At 37.5% G+C, this 18,855-nt stretch overlaps 2 protein-coding genes across 3 annotated transcripts in view; one reads left to right on the plus strand and one right to left on the minus strand.

Moving 5' to 3' along the window:
• Window positions 1–18,855, minus strand: part of BTC (betacellulin) — a 543,453-nt gene that overhangs the window by 99,948 nt on the left and 424,650 nt on the right. The gene's annotated exons all lie outside the window — the stretch shown is intronic.
• EPGN (epithelial mitogen) lies at window positions 57–16,947 on the plus strand. 2 transcript variants are annotated; one of them, XM_007519804.3, is made up of 5 exons: window positions 57–3,719; window positions 4,215–4,304; window positions 10,428–10,548; window positions 12,994–13,146; window positions 15,530–16,947. In XM_007519804.3, exons 1-5 carry the CDS (start codon window positions 3,677–3,679, stop codon window positions 15,582–15,584), a joined length of 462 nt encoding a protein of 153 aa, XP_007519866.1. In that variant the 5' UTR covers window positions 57–3,676; the 3' UTR covers window positions 15,585–16,947. The 2 variants fall into 2 exon arrangements, with proteins under 2 accessions (XP_007519866.1, XP_060043855.1); XM_060187872.1 differs by lacking the exon at window positions 4,215–4,304.

Below are 18,855 nucleotides of genomic sequence, written 5' to 3' on the forward strand. Positions count from 1 at the left end.
TTTATGCACATATTCATGGCAAATATTCCTTACCCAGCACTGTAGCTATGTAGGTATTTTCCTTCGCTCCTTTTAGATTCTTGAAGTTAGAGTAGAAGCATCATTTGCCTATTTATCTTACAAACAGTATACCTAGCCTGGTGCTATGTACACTGTACCTTTTTAATATTTTATGAATAAATGCAACAGATTCCATAAGCTTAATGAGAGTTAAGCAATGAACTGGTTACCATTTCCTCTTCAAGCTAAAGTTAACAATTTTGGTTGAGTTAGTGAAACAGGAAGAAAGAGAACAACGAATGGAAGGAGAAGAAAGGAAGATGAAGAAACAGGAAAGCAAGGAAAGGAAGGAAGGGAGTGAATATATTTCAGAGATGCTTCTAACTAAATCAGAGAAATGAATAAATTCAGAGGAAGCAGGGAAATGATGGTGCAATGCTGTGCATCTCAAGGTTCTTTTGGTTTTCTCGCTGTAATTGCCTCCAGTGACACCAGGTATGAATAAAGGTATTGAGACCATTTTATAATATCAACCTCTCTCCATTCTTCAGGGTGGTGGGAAGGACTCTTGGGGGAGAGGGTTGAAGAAATAGAGTAGACTGCCTTGTGGAATGTGTAAGAAAGGTCTATTAGTATCTGTCCCCAGAAGAAAAGAAGCCTGTGGGATTACACAGAGTTAATTGCTGGTATAAACCTTTAGATAGAGTCAATGAGTTTCTGTTATGTGGCCCAATTCACCACATAGATGTGGGGAAATATCTAGAGAGAGACATGTCCATGACCAAAACGTTGTGAAAACTACAGTTCAGTTAACATATAAATTCTTTTTTTTAAAAAAAAGACTTTATTTACTTATTAAAGAGAAACATAGGAGGAGAGAGAAAGAGCCAGACGTCACTCTGGTACGGTACAAGTGCAGCCAGGGATTGAACTCAAGACCTCATGCTTGAGAGTCCACTGCACCACTTCCTGGACTACATCATATAAATTCTTAATAATTCTGCTGAGAATAGTTGTTTCTTTAAAGCTTGGTTTTAGAAGATAATTACAAAATTTCTGAGGTCAGAGCACTAACTCCCACCAGAGGACACTACTGGGGAAACAGGACATGTGATCTGGAATCAGATTATGCTCAAGTTCTGAAACTTGTTTATTTCCTTCATTCAGGACAGATTTAGCGAGTACTTGTTGTAATTAAGGCACTGGATCTATCTGCAGATGTATTACTAAAAGAATTAAGATGTGTGTGAAAAGGTTATGACAAAACACCTTGTAAGTAGTAACTAATAATTATTTCAAAGATGGTGGCTATATTATGTCCAGTCTCAGAAGAAAGGTATTAAACAATAGTTCTATCATCCTTCTCTAAAAATTTCAATTAGTTGTGATGATTTATTTAATTCTTTGTAAGCAATATCCACTTGAAACTTCACCAGTGGTGCAATTTGCATAGGAAATGTTATTTGCACAGGAAAAATATTATCCAGAAGTTAGTTTGGTAATAAATAAATTATAAAAGCTGAAAAACAAATTGTAGGCATTTAAAGTAAGCCAAGAATAATATATATATATATTAACTTTAAAATGATGACTCTTTTGGTGATTGCCCAAGGTATAATGAGTTCAACAAGCCCATTCTTGTGTGATTTCTAAAGCCAAATTCATATCTGAATAGTAAAAAGGGGCCTTTCTGGTGAATTGAATGTGCTGGGCGGACATGATGCAAACAGTTACCTTTCTTGAATTGCTTAAGCACTTTTTTTTTTTTTTTGCCTGCAGGGTTATTGCCGGGGCTCGGTGCCTGAACCACGAATGCACTGCTCCTGGAGACCATTTTTCCCCCTTTTGTTGCCCTTGTTATTCTATCATTGTTGCAGTTATTATTATTGTTGCCGTCTTGCATAGGACAGAGAGAAATGGAGAGAGGCAGGGAAGACAGAGAGGGGGAGACAAAGATAGACACCTGCAGACCTGCTTCACCGCCTGTGAAGCGACTCGCAGGTGGGGAGCCGGGGGCGATCCTTACGCTGGTCCTTGCGCTTTGCGCCATGGGCGCTTAAAAACCCGCTGCGCTACTGCCTGACTCCCCACATTTTCAATATACAGAATATATTAGCAATTGAAATCCAATATTAAGAAGTTCATATATCTGCAAAATATATTCATAAATAATTTATAATAAGGCAAGTAGTGAAAACTTATGGGAAACTCGTATACTCATTAAAAATTGTAGTAATGATTGTATGTTTTAACCTTTTAAAATTACATTTTAATGGTAGGGGAGGTCACTCAGTAGACAGATTTTTCTTTTTCAATTTTTTAAGAATAGAAACAGAAATTGAGAGGGAAAAAGGAGATCGTGAGTGGGAGAAAGACACTGGCAACACTGCTTCACTGTTCGTGAAGCTTCCCTCCCGCAGATAGGGACCCATTGCTTGGACATTGGTCCTTGAACCCTGTAATGTGTTTACTCAGCCAAATGTACCACCACCCAGCCCCCCAGAGAGGTTTTTTTCTTTTTTTGAATGTGTGTGAGATCCTGGCTTCAACCCCTCACATCATATATGATAGAGCAGTGCTTTCTTTCTCTCTTCTTAATAAATGAATAAATAGATAAATATACAGGGTTATTGACAACTTAATAGTCATAAATAGATTAATGATGAGAAAAAGTTAAATGTGTTAAATTTAAAAGTTTCCATTTATTAAACATACTCTAAATTTTTATTTACTCTTAATGGAGATGTTTATCATTTTTTAAAATCATCATCACTATTATTATTTGAGGGCTTTACGCTATAGCCTGTTGTGAAAATTTAGATACTGTACTTCCTAGAACTTGTTAAATATTCCATTTACTCAGAGCAAAAATGTTAAATAGCATGACATAAAAGTAAATATTACAATATTAAATACTGTTTATTTGTATAGAATTTGTAATAGTAAAAGTAAGTAGCAAAAAAATAAAATGGAATGTTAAACACTGGTTCTTACACAAATTTAATTTTTCTCCCCTGCCAATAAGTTATATATTATTTGGTTTTCAGTGGGACCTAGTCTGTAATGCAAGGTAGCATCATTCAGGGATATTTCTCTCTTTCTTTCTTTTTTATAAAAAAGGAAACATTGACAAAACCATAGGATAAGAGGGGTCCAACTCCACACAATTCCCACCACCAGATCTCCATTTCCCACCCCCTCCCTGATAGCTTTCCTGTTCTTTATCTCAGGGATATTTCTTTTATTAACAGGTTATACTATTTCCTAGCTTACAAATACCAAAACTCCCTTTTCAGTGGAGTGTCCTATAGGTTGCTAACATTTCTTTGGAGCGAGTACCAGTCTATTTATGCAAACGAGACATTTCCTGGATTCAAGTTTTTTTTTGTTGTCTCAAGTACTTTGACATACATGATTATGCCCACAGGTAACAGGAAACCAGGGTTTCAAAAGAAAGCTTGATCACATCCCAGATAACACAGGTATCCTAAACAAGTGCGTGAGCGCCTGGAGGCTTTTAGCTGCTGCCAGGAGTACATATTTTTTTGATTGGTAAGAACTGCCAGATGACGCTTCATGAAATATAAATGCAAGAAAGCCTCAGACAGAGCAATAAAAATCTTCCACGCGTCCGTCTAGGAGGATAAGAGACAGATACTGTTAGCGACTATAGACAATGACTGTTGGACTCCCAATGTCAGTCTATATTTTATTCAGTGGTAAGTCGCTTCTTTTTGCCTTGTTAATTTGTTATCAGTGTAGAATGTGAATGGGATTTCTTTTTTCCTGAATCAGTGAGAAGCTGGAATTTAACAGTTGTTCTTTATGACAAGGATCAAAACAAGGAAATCTGTGAATTACCTTAATTTTTTATGTAATGTTACACTTTTCTGTTGATATATTTTGACACCTCTGAGACTTGTTATAATGTTTGCCTTATACAAATGAATAATAGTTAACATAACTAGTACTCTTGTGATTGAATGGACTTACCAATGTATTTTAAAATTTAAAGTATTTCTACTCTTTACTGAAAAATGTTGTCAAAGGGATTGGCCTGGGCCAAAACTACAGGGAAATTCCCTGGTCAGGTCATGGATCTCAAGTGCAAATGAATTAAAAATTGAACAGCAGTGAGACTAACTTTCAACGTGTGACTTAGGTAGAAAAAGACTCAGCCGCCAAATTAAGATGCCTTTTTCCTGTCCACACAGCAATGACAGCATTGGCTGAGGAGGCAGCTATGACTGTGACACCCCCAGCCACAATCCTGCAAAGTAACTGGGCAGTTAACAAAACACAAGGTATTTTCTTCATAGTTTTGTCTTTCAAGTGACTTTTTAACATTTGAGATCAATCTGGATTATGACAAAAGCAACACTGTAAACATATAGCTATATATTTTATTATTAGATAATCAACTTGTCTAGCTGGGTGCTGTTACATGGAAGTGAGAGGTATATTTGTCAGTGAAGAATTCCCTTTCAAGACAGAAAAGTTTAGCAGAAGTTGTGTGAGTTAAAATCCTGAATCATTCCACATTTTCTGCTTGATGCATATGTATTTCTCAATATTCCCCACATGCTTGGAAACAGTTTTTCTCTATTTTGACATTTGTGATGAATGACATCATTATTTCGATCTGTAACTGTAAACTGCAGTCAAAGAAATTATAGTTACAAGTTGAAGGCTTAATTGTTTTCTCTCATCTCTGGAAAGTTTGCATTCTTTTTCTCTGTCTTTTCCTTGTTTGTTCCAGAGGGTGTTTGTTGTTGGTTGAGCAGATGCTAGACTTCCTAACCAATCATTCTCAACTTTGTGTGTTGGTAGTGATGATGTCTTTTCTTTCTTACTTTATTTTTGTGTGAGAGAAGCACTGACTGCAGCTGAGCATCAGTATTTTTTTTTTTTCAAACCTGTTTAAACTCTCAGAGGTGAACTTGGAAAGCTCATTGCCTGGCAAAGTTTAAGTACTGCGTTGGTGATTTTTCTCAAGATGTGTATGTCAGTGATGTGATGGAGACACGCAGGCAGGTAAAAGGAAATCAAATCAAATACTTCATTTCTGAACACTGAAGAGTAAGATTTAGTGTTATCTCACAAGTCATTTAAAAAAGCTTAAAAGACGAGAGTCAGGCAGTAGCGCAGCGGGTTAAGTGCACCTGGTGCAAAGCGCAAGGACCAGGCACTCTCTCCATTTCTCTGCCCTATCCAAAAGTGACAACATCAATAATAATAATAATAATAACTACTACAACAATTAAAAAAAGTTTAAGAGATTTACTGGAAAATAGTGTTCTCATTAGATTTTTCTTGAACTGACAATTTGCTCTGTAAAATCAGTGTGGGATATTGGAATCACTTTTTCAAAAATCTACTGGGCATCTGAACAAAGAAATGTCTTCATTAAAGGAGAAAATTAGGGTATCTGACTTCTCAGTAACTAACTTCATGACAATATGCACTTCACTATGAAGGAAGAAAAAATGTGATTCTGGACATACTATCACTAAGTCAGATGCCCTTAATTCCTTTAAGTAATAAGAATGAGAGAAAACACAAACTGAATTTATTATCACTATAATTTCCCTTTGCTTTCTTGATTGATAAGTTTAGTTTCTTCTTTTTACTTGACTTGATGTCTGAACCAGTATCTTGGGAAATTTTTCATAAAGTTATAACAACATTAGGAAAGATGAGTCTCTAGTATACTCTTTCTTTGGATATATCTTCTTTTCAAATGTTTCCTGTAAAGCCCTGGTTCAGCCTTGGTTAATTGAGTTAATTTAACTTGAAATAGGAAGAACCTGGCATAGTTGACAATGGGAAGTTCTCACTACCTTAGAGTTAGTTTTTACAAAGAGCATTAGATTTGTATATCACATTCAACAAGTGAACGTGAGTTGCAAGGCAGTATTGTGTACTTGCAACCACAATTAATTCATATAGCACAGTATCTTGCTGTTTTTTAGTACCTAAAGATTTTCACTGTTTAAAAGTATATATTTATTAGAATTGTTAGTATTTGTTCTACCCCCACTGCCCATCCACTGTCAAAAAATAAAAACAAATAAGTATATTTCTCTTAACTACATAGCAAGACATACAGTATGAGAATGAGTACTAAGGATGACGAAAATGTTTATTTTATAAAAATGATAAAATAAAATTTAACTAACTATGCTTGAGAAAAAAAATCAGCATCACTGTGTAAAAAGCACTTGATGATACAGTTTTAGCCTAGTAAATCCCATTGCATAAACTTCAAGGATGTTAGAAGTTTGTGCATGTCCTTAGTCCAAGGAATCAGAAGCAAGCATCCTAAAGTATCCTTTTTGTTTTTTGGAATGCTTCTGGAAACAACTACAAAGTCATGTCTAGTGTGGCCATGTGTACAGCATTTGAAATAGAAATAAAAACCGTGGTTTTCTAATTTCCTGTCCATGACTTTTCCTACTCTCTCATAATGACTCTAAGAATTTTCCTAATTAAAAATGTGAAATTCAGGGCTGGAAAAATGGTTTGAGCCTGCTTCCCACTGCAGTGAAGGAAACTTTGGTGCTGTGGTCTCTTTTACTCTTTCTCTGCCTCTCTGCCTCTGTCTCTTTCTAAGAAAAAAAAAATTGAAAGTGTTGCTTTAACTATAGTAAGCATAAGCTGTAAATTGGCTTTGTATTCTGGTGTAGTCCACAACAATACTTCCTCGGAAATCAACTAAGGAAAATGCTCCTTTCTCAGTAAGTTACATGAGTTAGTGCACATAATAGGAAGGAGGACTTCTCATCTTACTCTCCTCTGGAGGGAGAAAACAAAAATAAAGATAATTATCTCACCAGTAAAAATACAAACATTTTCAAATCTCTGGCATAAAGGAGGGGGGAAAAAGTGTAACATCTTCCATACTTACTAGCACTCAGGGATACCTTTGGGAAGTTTTGGTCAAAATAACCTGCTAAGACTAGAATCAATGCTGCCACCTTTTGGCAAACTTGAATCTACACTGAATTAGGTAACTTCTAAAGAATGAAATCATCAATCCACCTCCACCCCCCTAATTATTTAATGGCATGTCTAGATAATATTAGCCTAACCCTTGTGAAAAGAACTTGCTAAGGAAATGAATAATTCAAAGGACAGAACACCCAAAGAATAGTCTTTAAAAGAAAGGTCTTGTTTTGTTTTTGCTTGTTCCTTTGCTTAGTTTCTTTATCAAGTATATATGAGTTAAGCCAGATGGAGTTTGTATTTCTCCATAAGACTTATTTCACTTAGCGTAATCCTCTTAAATTTCATCCATGTTGTCAGAACTGTCAGCATTTTGCCTTTTTTCACAGCTGCATGGTTTTCCCCTGTGTTCATTTGTCACATCTTCATTTTTTCTAACTCTATATTCTTAGTGATTTAATAGTGTTTTACAAGATTATGAGATAATAGGAGTATATATAGTTCCAAATCATTCCCACCAGATTTCTGTGGGTCACATCTTTTTTATTACCTTTATTTTATTTTATTTTATTACCTTTATTTATTTATTTTTTTTACTGAATAGAGACAGCCAGAAATCAAGAGGGAAGGGGGGTTGATAGAGAAGGAGAGACAGAGAGACACCTGAAACTCTGCTTCACCACTTGCAAAGTATTCCCCCTGCAGGTGGGGTCTGAGGCTCGAACCTGGGTCTTTATGCACTATAACATGTGCACTCAACCAGGTGCACAACCACTCAGCCCCTTGAAAAATCTTTGTACTGTGTTCCAAAACGAGTGCCACATTTTATGTTTCCTTTATCATTGTACAAAAGTCCCCTTTTCTACTTATCCATGCCAATATTTCTGATTTCTTGTCTTTCAGAAATAGCCATTCTAACTGATATAAGGTGATAGCTTATTGTGGTTTTGATCTGCATTTCTTTAATGATAAAAGATGATGAACGGTTCAAGACCCTGGTCCCCACCTGCGGGGGAAAGCTTCACAAGTGGTGAAGCAGGGCTGCAGATGTCTCTCTCTTTCCCTCTCTATCTCTCCCCTCAATTTCTCTCTGTCTCTATCCAATAATATTTTTAAAATATAAGAAAAAAAGATGATGAACATCTCTTTATGTATCTGTTGGGCATCTGACGAGGTCAGTGTGTTCAGGGTGGTATGGCCATTGTTCAGAGTGGTAGATGACTCTATTGGTCATCCATATGTCTTCTTTATTAAAATGTTTATTTGGAGGGGCTGGGTGGTGGCACACCTGGCTGAGTGCACACATTACAGTGCTCACGGACCTAGATTCAAGACCCAGTCCCTACCTGCAGAGGGAAAGCTATGCAAGTGTTCCATCTCTCTCTCTCTCTCTCTCTCTCTCTCTCTCTCTCTCTCTTTCACTCTCCCCTCTCCCGCACCCTCTCAATTTACCCTTTCCCTCTCAACTTCCTTCTGTCTCTATCCAAAATAAATAACTATAAAAAATATTTTTTTAAAAAAGAAATATCTATTTGAATCTTCTGCTCATTTTAATCTAAGCTGTTTTTTTATATTGAGTTATACTGGCTGTTTGTATATTTTGGGTATTAATGCTCAGTCAAATATGATTTACAAATATCTCCTTCCACTTACTGGGTCACCTTTTCATTATGAGATTTCTTGCCCTTGTTTTTATTTTATTTTTTTATTGTTGTAGTTATTATTATTGTTGTTGTTATTGATGTCATCATTGTTGGATAGGACAGAGAGAAATGGAGAGAGGAGGGGAAGACAGAGATGGAGAGAAAAAGATAGACACCTGCAGACCTGCTTTGCCCCCTGTGAAGTGACTCCCCTGCAGGTGGGGAGCTTGGGGCTTGAACTGCGCTTAACTGGGTGCGCTACTGCCCGACCCTCTTATTATGATAATGTTTTCTTTTACTATACAGAAGCTTTTTAGTTTGATGTAGTCCTGTTTGTTTACTTCTATTGTTGATTCCCTTGCTTTTGGCGATAAATCCACAAAGATGGCTAAAACTACATTGAAGATTTGACTGCCTATGTTTTATTATGTGTGTGTGTTACAGTTTCAGATCTTCTAGACAAGTCTCTAATCCATTTTGAATTTTTTTTTTGTTTTTTATTTGTAAAATGGAAACACTGACAAGACCAAGAGGAGTACAATTCCATACAATTCCCACCACCGGAACTCCATATCCCATCCTCTCCCCTGATAGCTTTCCTATTGTTTAACCTTCTGGACACATGGACCCAGGTTCATTGTGGGGTGCAGAAGGTGGAAGGTCTGGCTTCTGTATTTGCTTCCCCGCTGAACGTGGGTGTTGACAGGTCAATCCATACTCCTAGCCTGTCTCTCTCTTCTCTAGGGGGCAGTGCTTTTGGGAAGCAAGGCTCCAGGACACATTGGTGGGGTTGTCTGTCCAGGGAGGTCCAGTTGGCATCATCTTTTTCAACCTAGTGGCTGAAAAATAGTTAAAATATAAAGCAGAACAAAATTTTGACTAATCATGAACCTAAAGGCAAGAATATTACAGATGATTTGGGGTCTCCGTTTTGGAAATAGCTAGTAGGTCTATTTAAGGTATATTCCAAAGGGCCCAGGACTTTACTAGTTTTTGCCTGAGCCTGGCATCTGATAGGCAGGTGGACCCAAGTTGTTTGTCTGGGGAGATGATGTCATGGCTGGAAAAAGGGCTAGAAAGCTGGATCAGGGAAGAGATTAGCTCCCAAATATGTGAAAAGTATATAAATATTGTTGACTATAACTGAATTAACTTTTTTTTTTTTTTTTTTTTTTTAACTGAATTAATTTTTTTTTTTTTTATAATCCCCACCACCAGAACTCCCTGAATTAATTTTTATAGATAGTGTACAATAGTGGTATGATTGCATCCTTTTGGATGTAACTATCCAGTTTTGTTAACACCTTTAATTGAAGAGAATTTTCTTTCTTTAGTGTGTACACTTAGCTCCATTTTCATAAAATTTGTTTTTATATTTGTGGCTTTATTTCCAAGCTCTCAGTTTTGTTCCATTAATCCGTGTCTTTATCTTCATCCCAAACCCATGTTATTTTGACTACTGTAGTTTTGTAGGATAGCTTAAATCGGAGAGTGGCATACCTCCATCTCTGCTCTTTTTTTTTTTTCTACACAGAATTATTTAGTTATTTAAAACAGAAAAAAAAACCTCTTAGACTTTAGCAAAAGAGTAGTGGTTAGTAGAAGGGAGAGGGGATGGGGAACTGACCAGTAAAAGAGGTAAAAGGGCCTCAAGTGTTCAGTAGTAGAAAGAAACTAGACTTTTGGTGTGGATCATGATGTAACATGTACAGATCTTGAAACTATAAAGTGTTGTGAACCAAAGCTACTTCAATAAAAAACTTTAAAATATGTCTTTTCCCATGGCTACTATAAAGGAATACTAACTTTATCTATAAATAATGCATCTCTTTTTCCAAGCTAACTCCACAGGAAGACCCATAGCTTTGAAGTTCTCACATCCTTGCCTGGAAGATCTGAATAGTTACTGTATCAATGGTGTTTGTGCATTCCACCATGAGTTGGAGAAAGCCATCTGCAGGTAATTGAAAAGAACTTTCCAAGTCTGTAAAACAAGAGCTAGTAGATTAATGTTTCTCATAGTACATTCCCATATATCTCTATCTAGTACAAGAGGTGTGTGATCTGAAACTGATACATCAATTTTATTTGTATTTGGATATATAAGGAGCTTCTTTCTTCCCTAAAATACCTGCTCCTTACTATTCAAAAGTATAGTTCTAAGACCAGTGGCATCTGTGTAACCTGGGAGCTTGTCAGCAGGACATAATGAAGGGATGCTCAGGTTGGCTGTGGGAGTGTTGTGCACACACCTATCACAGAGAGATAAAAATCTGTAGTCATGAGGATCTGGGTGGTGCACCTGGTAGAGTGCACACACTACAGTGTGCAAGGACTCAGGTTCAAACCCCCAGTCCCCACCTGCAGGGGGGAAGCTAGGTTCACAGGTGGTGAAGCAGGGCTGCAGGTGTCTCTCATTCTCTCTCTCTCTCGGGAGTTGGGAGGTAGTACAGTGGGTTAAATGCAGGTGGCGCAAAGCGCAAGGACCAGTGTAAGGATCCTGGTTTGAGCCCTGGCTCCCCACTTGCAGGGGAGTCACTTCACAGGTGGTGAAGCAGGTCTGCAGGTGTCTCTCTGTCTTCCCTTCCTCTCTCGATTTCTCTCTGTCCTATCCAACAACGACATCAATAATAACTACAACAATAAAACAACAAGGGCAACAAAAGTAAATAAATATTTTTTTAAAAATCTGTAGTCATGTATCAATAACTTTCCTATAACCCAATAACATGATTTGGGAAAATAAAAGAAAAGAAATGCCAAAAAGGAAAAAAAAAAGAATTTATTATTTATTATTTATTTTTTGTCTAACATGGTATAAGGAAGTGAACCCAGGCTTTAGTGTATGTACTTCAAGACTGAGCCACCTCACAGCTCATTTTCCAATTTTATATTATTTTATCTTTTCTATAAGAGTCAGAACGAAAGACATCATCCATCAAGTTCCACATGTCTCTATACTTAGTGCTACCATTGGTGCCAGGGATCTAACCCAGGGCCTCAGGCATGTAATGCCATTGTAACTGCTGACTCATTTTCTTGACCACTCAAATGCATAATCTTACATTCTTCCTTAGGACTACTGACTCAGAATAATGTGTATTTTCACAACATGCAGTGCTGTTCTTAAATTCTCACAAGGTTAATTATAGGAAGAAATGAAATAGACAATGGCAAAGACACTTTAGAAATATAACTTTTTACGGCAATTAAGACTTATTTATTTATTATTTATTTATTTTGGATAAAGTCAGATAAATTGAGAAAGCAGGGGGAGATAGAGAGGGAGAGAGAGACACTTGTGGCATTGTTTCCCTGCTAGTGAAGATTCCCCCCCTGCAGTTGGGGACCAGGGGCTTGAACCTAGACCCTTGTACACTGTAATATGTGTGCACTCAACCGGAAGCATCACCACCAAATCCCTCTATGATACTTTTTTTTTTCTCCCAGAGCACTGGTTTATGTTGATGGGGCGGGGAGGCGGCAGGCAGCAGGGAATGAATTTAGGACCTTGGAGCCTCAGGCATGAGAGTCTGTTTGTATAACCATTGTGCTATCACCCTCACCCCATAAGAAACATTTTATTGATCATTGAAGTCACCCTGTAGCATTCTACCATTCTACAAAGGAGTAGGTTAATAAGCTTCTGGACTAGAGAGACACTCAGGTAGAATATAGGATTTGCATGTTCCCTGCACTGCCTATTCCAGAGATAAACACTGCTCTCTTCCTCATAAAAATGAAATAAAAATTTAAATGAATTTTCTCTAGGCATGTGTTCTACTTCCACTTCTATCAGTGAGACATATTGCACTACTCTGGGGCCTTAGTGAGATGATAACTGTGAAATATATAGCTTCTCAATACCTTTGGTAGACCAGTCTTTATTCGGTATCTGTTTCTTTAACTCAAATGGCTTCCTACTGATTTTTTTTTTTTCAGTTTTTGTTAGCAGTATCTCAACATCTTTGGGCTTATTTACTTTTTTTTTGCCTCCAGGGTTATTGCTGGGGCTCGGTGCCTGCACTAGGAATCCACTGGACCTGGAGGCCATTTTTTCCCATTTTGTTGCCATTGTTGTTGTCGTTATTGTTATTGTTGCCATAGATGTTGTTGTTGTTGGATGGGGCAGAGAAAAATCAAGAGAGGAGGGGAGACAGAGAGGGGGAGAGAAAGAGAGACACCTGCAGACCTGCTTTACCACTTGTGAAGTGACGCTCCTGCAGATGTGGAGCTGGGGGCTAGAACCTTACGCTGGTCCTTGAGCTTTGCGACATGTTGCACTTAACTCATTGTGCAACCGCCCTGCCCCTGTGAAGTTTTTTTTTTTCATTCTTTAAACTTGGTTCTTTATATTTTCAGCACAATGTGTTTTTAAATTATATGTATTTTTCTTTTCTTAAAGGTGTTTTACTGGCTATGCTGGAGAAAGGTGTGAACACCTGACCTTAACTTCATATGCTATGGATTCTTCTGAAAAATACATTGCAATTGGGATTGGTGTTGGATTATTATTAAGTAGTTTTCTTGCTGCTTCTTACTGCTACATAAGAAAAAGGTATGAAAAAGACAAATAATGAAGCCACGGGGCACTCATTCATTTGACAAATATTTTGGAGCTCCTGCAGTGTGCCCAGAATGACATGTATGAATTTTAGTGAAAGTGTGACCATTACAGTAGTAAGCCCCTACATATTTATTTTGATGTCTTTTCTCAAAAAAAAAAAAAAAAAAAGAAAGAAAGAAAGAAAAAAGACAAGTGATAAAAGCTTACCTGCAGTAGCAATAAGATAACTCCAGTTGGGGGCCGAGCAGTAGCACATCGGGTTAAGTGCACATGGTGCGAAGCATAAGGAATCACTTCAGAATCCCACTTGGAGCGGCTCCCCACCTGCAGGGGAGTCGCTTCACAAGCAGTGAAGCAGGTCTGCAGGTGTCTATCTTTCTCTCCCCCTCTCCATCTTCCCCTCCTCTCTCTATTTCTTTCTGTCCTATCCAACAACGACAGCAATAACAACAATGATAAACAAGGTCAACAAAAGGGAAATAATAGCTTCGAGGAGCAGTGGATTTGCAGTACAGGCACTGAGCCCCAGCGATAGCCATGGAGGCAAAAAAAAAAAAAAGATAGCTAGCAAAGTTATGGATACAGGAATATGATAAGTTCATAAGGTAGAGAATAAATGTGTCTGTGTGCAATGATTTATTGCTTAATTATTTGCCTGGTCAACAAAAGACACTTCAGTACATAGTTGTGGAATGAAAAAACAAGAAATGAAAATTAAATGAGTAAAAATGTAGAAATAGCATGGATCATTTTCTCCCCAGGTAAGAACTGATGCTATATTCAGGAGATACTGCCTACTGCTAAATGACTGATTAAAAAAAAAGCTTATTTAGCAAACTTATGTGTTAGTTCTTCTAGCTTCTACACATATATATGATGTCATTAAATACAAGAAACTAGGAAAAACTTAAACAGCATAAGGTACTCTGGAGAAAAACTCATACATTTCCCTTGCTGTACATTTAACTAGTCATCCTTTTTGAATTATGAAAACTATGCAAAATAGTAAAACATTTGCTTAATATCTGTATTTTTTAGAGAGTAAAATTTGTTGTATCAGTTAATATAAAGTCTGTTATATCACTTCAGATGACACATTATCTAATGAAGTTACAGATACTAGATACAGACTAGGGCCTAGGGTACTGGTGTATATGATGTATCCATTAGCAAGGAGCAGTTATCTAATTCAAAGTAAATATGTTTAATATCCTCTGTGATTAGACTTAAACCAATTATGCCTGGGGTCCTAACAGAAGAGCCTAAAGAAGGCATCATAAATTCTCTCACTGATTAGACTTTGACCTAATAAACTTGGAAATCTAGTAGAAAGCAGATCCCATAAACCAAATAACGGTTTGGGATACAACAAATAACACTCAACACTTTAACACCTGGGAGAATGTCTAAACTCATTAGAGGAAGAAAGGACTACAAAAGCTGGATAAGGGTTAGAGACTGGCTCACTTAATGATGGCCTTTTTGGTCCTTACTGGACCACCCCATCATCTGGTGTCTTGGCTGGAGAATCCTTAGATTCTCACACAGATATAATGGGTCTAGAGCTCTAATAGATTCCCTCTATCATACTGGTGACTTTTTTTTTTACTTTATTTATTTTTATTAGATGGAGACAGATAAAAATTGAGGGGAAGTGGAGATCAAGACGGAGAGAGACAGAGAGACACCTGCAGCCCTGCTTCACCACTCGTGAATCTTTCCTCCTGCAGGTGGAGACCAAGGGCTTGAACCCAGGTCCTTGCACACTGTAGTGTGTGCACTTAACCAAGTGCACCACCGCCTGGCCCCACTAGTGACTTCTATCAGGAATCATGACCCTTCTTGTGGGCCACTCCAGGAACTTGTCCTCCCTAAACAGAAGCAATGATGGGGACTGCCCCACTTTCCAAAGGGAGATTAGGTTATCTTACTCTGCCACTCAAGGAAAACTTGTTCGGAAGTAAGGGCAGCCTAGAACGTTTCCAGCTGTGATCATAAACTTTGAGCTCAGACTGACAGGGATTCAGAGGTTACACAGGCTCCTTTGCTAAATAAAAAATATATATGGGCCCTGGGTCAGCTTGATGAGGTAAACAGTTCATTTTATTCAGAGAGTTTCTTCAAGCTTGGGAGCTTCTCACTGCCCTAATCCAACTTTCTAGCCCTTGGCTTAACTCTGACATGACCACTTAATATTGTTAAATTAATTGCCTAAGAAACCAAGAATAAAGGGAGGTAACATTCAGAGACCCAAGTTTGGTAGAGGGAATCTGGATTGGGAATCAAGGACAATTCATATTTTAAAACATTCATATAATCTTCAGTAAGTAATATGGACAGTCAAATTCACATGGAAACCAATGTTCTATTCTAGGTATTTAAAAGTAAAATCACCATACAACGTCTGTTCTAGAGGAAGACCACTGTGAGACCTTTTGTAATACGTCTTCATGAGGCACTTGTCCAAAATCACTGGAACCAAAACTGAAATATTCAAATGAATCAACAAAACTTCCAAGCTGGCTAAACTTGAAAATAATAGAAGTTGGGATCAACATGAAATGGGAGAGTAAAATTCAAGATGGGTCTTCAGACTTTGCCATCATTAGGGTGCTGTGGGAGACAAGTGAACAAACTACACTGACAGAAATCAAATCTGTGGTCCTACTCTGGATTTGCTGCTGCTGCTGCTGTTGGTTATTGGTCTCCCAGTAGAGAGTGAATTCAGTACCTCTGACCATTTCTGATGTGGATTTTCATGAGAGTAACTACTAACTGTATAGCAATCCAAAACAATGCCAAGTTTGGGTACTTCATGTGTTTGCTACCAACAGTTTGGACCATTGCTTTATGGATCTAATCCTAAAGATGCTCCTTTCAAGGTGTTTCAAAGAATGTGATATCAACTAGCAGGATGAAATCAAAGTTGCAGCACCTCCAGTGACCCAAACATACACCTCAAGTAAAAGCACAAATCTTAGTCTACTCATAATAACACTACGTGGCCTTTATCTGTGAAAAAAAATGGGATAATCTTCTTATAAGTAGAAGTTGTCTGGATATGGAGCCAAGAGTAAGTAAACCATTTCTGTTATGGATTATAAAACACTGTGCTCTGAACTCATTACCCCCCCCCCCAAATGTTTGTATTCATCACTTCTCCTAATCTCAGTGGAATTACTTGGTGACTATCTATTTGGACTGAGAACCTCGAATTCTACTAATAAATAAAACTCTAAAACTGATCCTGAAATAGAAACTGAAGAATTGAACAGGAGAATTTCATTTCTCACCAGCCAACATCTTGTGAAACTTACTATTTCAGAATACTTGATAGCAGACTTGCACATAAAGAGAAAATGGAGCAGTGGTAGAAATGACACTGGGAATTAGTGTCCTTCTTTAATCATATTTCTTCTATGTGATTCAAAGAGTGTTGTGGAGGTCCCTTAATTTCTTTGGACTTTGATTTTATTTCTTACAATGTCCTTCTAGCTTTAAGTTTCATGAGAAAAGAGGAAAAAAGAATTCTATATGCTGCAAATGGGGCTTTCCTCAGCCTCACCTGGATCCCTAACTCCACCTCTAAACACCCAAACAAACCACTGGATATCATCTTAGGTATCTGAGTGTTTGCTTTTGTAAAATAATAATTTAAAAAGCTGTGTTTATAGGAAGTAAAAATGAAATAAAAATAATAGTATCTATAATTTTTCTTTTAGAGTCAACCTAAGCTTGTTTTTATTATGATGTAGATAAATAAAGCAATCTAGATTATGATATTTATTAAAAGAGACTCAGACTTGAATATTTTGAAAATGTTATCTTGGAGCCCGGTGGTGACACACCTGGTTGAGTGTACATGTTACTATGCGCAAGGATCCAGGTTGTAGTCCCTCGTCCCCACCTGCAGAAGAAAGCTTCACAAGTGGTGAAACAGGGGCTGCAGGTCTCTGTCTCTCTCCTCCTCTCTATCCCACATCCTTCCCTCTCAAATTCTGGCTGTCTCTATCTAATAAATAAAGATAATACCAAAAAAAAAAAAAAAAGAAAGAAAGAAAAAGAAAAAAGAAAATGTTATCTTGTAGTAAGCCTTTAACTCATATAACTTGTCTCTGAGTCCTAAAACAAAGCTCCTGAATCACTCTGCTTTCCTAGCATAGGACACATTTTATTTGCTTTGTGTTCCCTTCAGAAAGAATGCAGTATTTGTCAGCACTTTTCTGCATTTCCTCATACTGTTTGTAGAGGTTACATCATCCCGAGGAGTGGGGAGTGGAGGTTCCTCCCAGTAACTCCAGGGACCGCACCTAGAAAGCTATGCTCTTCTGAGTATTTAAAAAAGGTGTTAAAAAGCTGGGGAGAGTCCAGGATGGAACAATAAAACTTAATTAAAAAGTGCTTCCTGATGAGAGAAAAGGGAATTAATGCTAGAGTCTCAAGGTGACAACCTAAAAGGTTATAAATATTTGCTGCCTACAAACATTTCTTCAATATAAACACAAAATAAAGGAAATTAGAACAGCAACAGATAGAACTAAATGTCTATTTTACCAAACCAAAAGAAAAACCAATCAAGATTTAAATGTTTTCATCTGTGGAATTGTAAGCACCAACAGTGTGAAAACCGGCCAGTGACATGCACAGAAATTCAGTGGGGAGAAAGTGAAATAGTTATGCAAAAAGATATTCATGCCTGAGGCACCAAAGGTCCAAGTTCAACCCCCAGCACCACCCACCATAAGCAGTGCTCTTGTAAAAATAAGTAAATAAGTTAAGTGTGGTCCTTGAGAAACTATCTGTTTGTGGTATGACATCCAAGCAACCTTGTGATTACCCTAACTACCACAGCAGGGTTCACAGGAATCTTTGGTTAAAACCACATCTGGAAAATATTTACTTACATAGTCAGAGCTTTGGTGATAAAAATGCACAAATATAAGAATTTACACATTTTTTCTTCTTTTTTCCCTTGTATGTAAAAAAGACCCGAAAGTAAGTCTAATTGTGATCATTTGCATCAGAGCTGTACTTTCAGTCAACAATCATAGGGCAGATTATTTAGGGAAGAAATGGCGACATGTATCTGATATCCTTGTTTAAACCAAACTGGCCGATTTCTTTCATTTCTTATTTTGACTCCTTCCTGTATCTATATTTCAATCCTTTGATGACACATTATTTGGTTGTCACTTTCCAGGAATAAGGAGTACTTCATTAGTTAGCATTTTGAATCATGATGGGTGGTGAAAACAAATATTATAATTTCATATTAACACATGGCTCACTAAATTTACAAATGGAATAACAACAACTTGTTTTTCCCCAGAATAACGACAGTTTTGTTGTTGTTTTCAGCAGAGCTTTGCTCAGCTCTGGCTTTGGGTTATAATGGTGTGGGGGCATTTAACCTGGGACCTAAGAGCAGAAGGCATGAAAATCTGTTTGCATAATCATTACATTATGCCCCCTCCCTTATGTAGTATTAAAACCAGTCCAAATCGGTTCCCAGCTCATAAGAAGCTCCTTGTTACACTCTCCAAGTACTGTGGCTCTAATTTGAACTGGATTATACCTACAAACACAGGGACCCAGGCTAGAACCTGGAAAGTAATACTGGAAATGTGGCTGAATGAGGTATAGGTGGGACCCAGCAAGCTGGAGCCTTGAAAGGCACAGGCTGAGCAAGGCAAGAGCTGA

The sequence above is a fragment of the Erinaceus europaeus genome, chromosome 3 (genome assembly GCF_950295315.1).
Source record: "Erinaceus europaeus chromosome 3, mEriEur2.1, whole genome shotgun sequence".
NCBI classification, from domain to species: Eukaryota; Metazoa; Chordata; class Mammalia; order Eulipotyphla; family Erinaceidae; genus Erinaceus; species Erinaceus europaeus.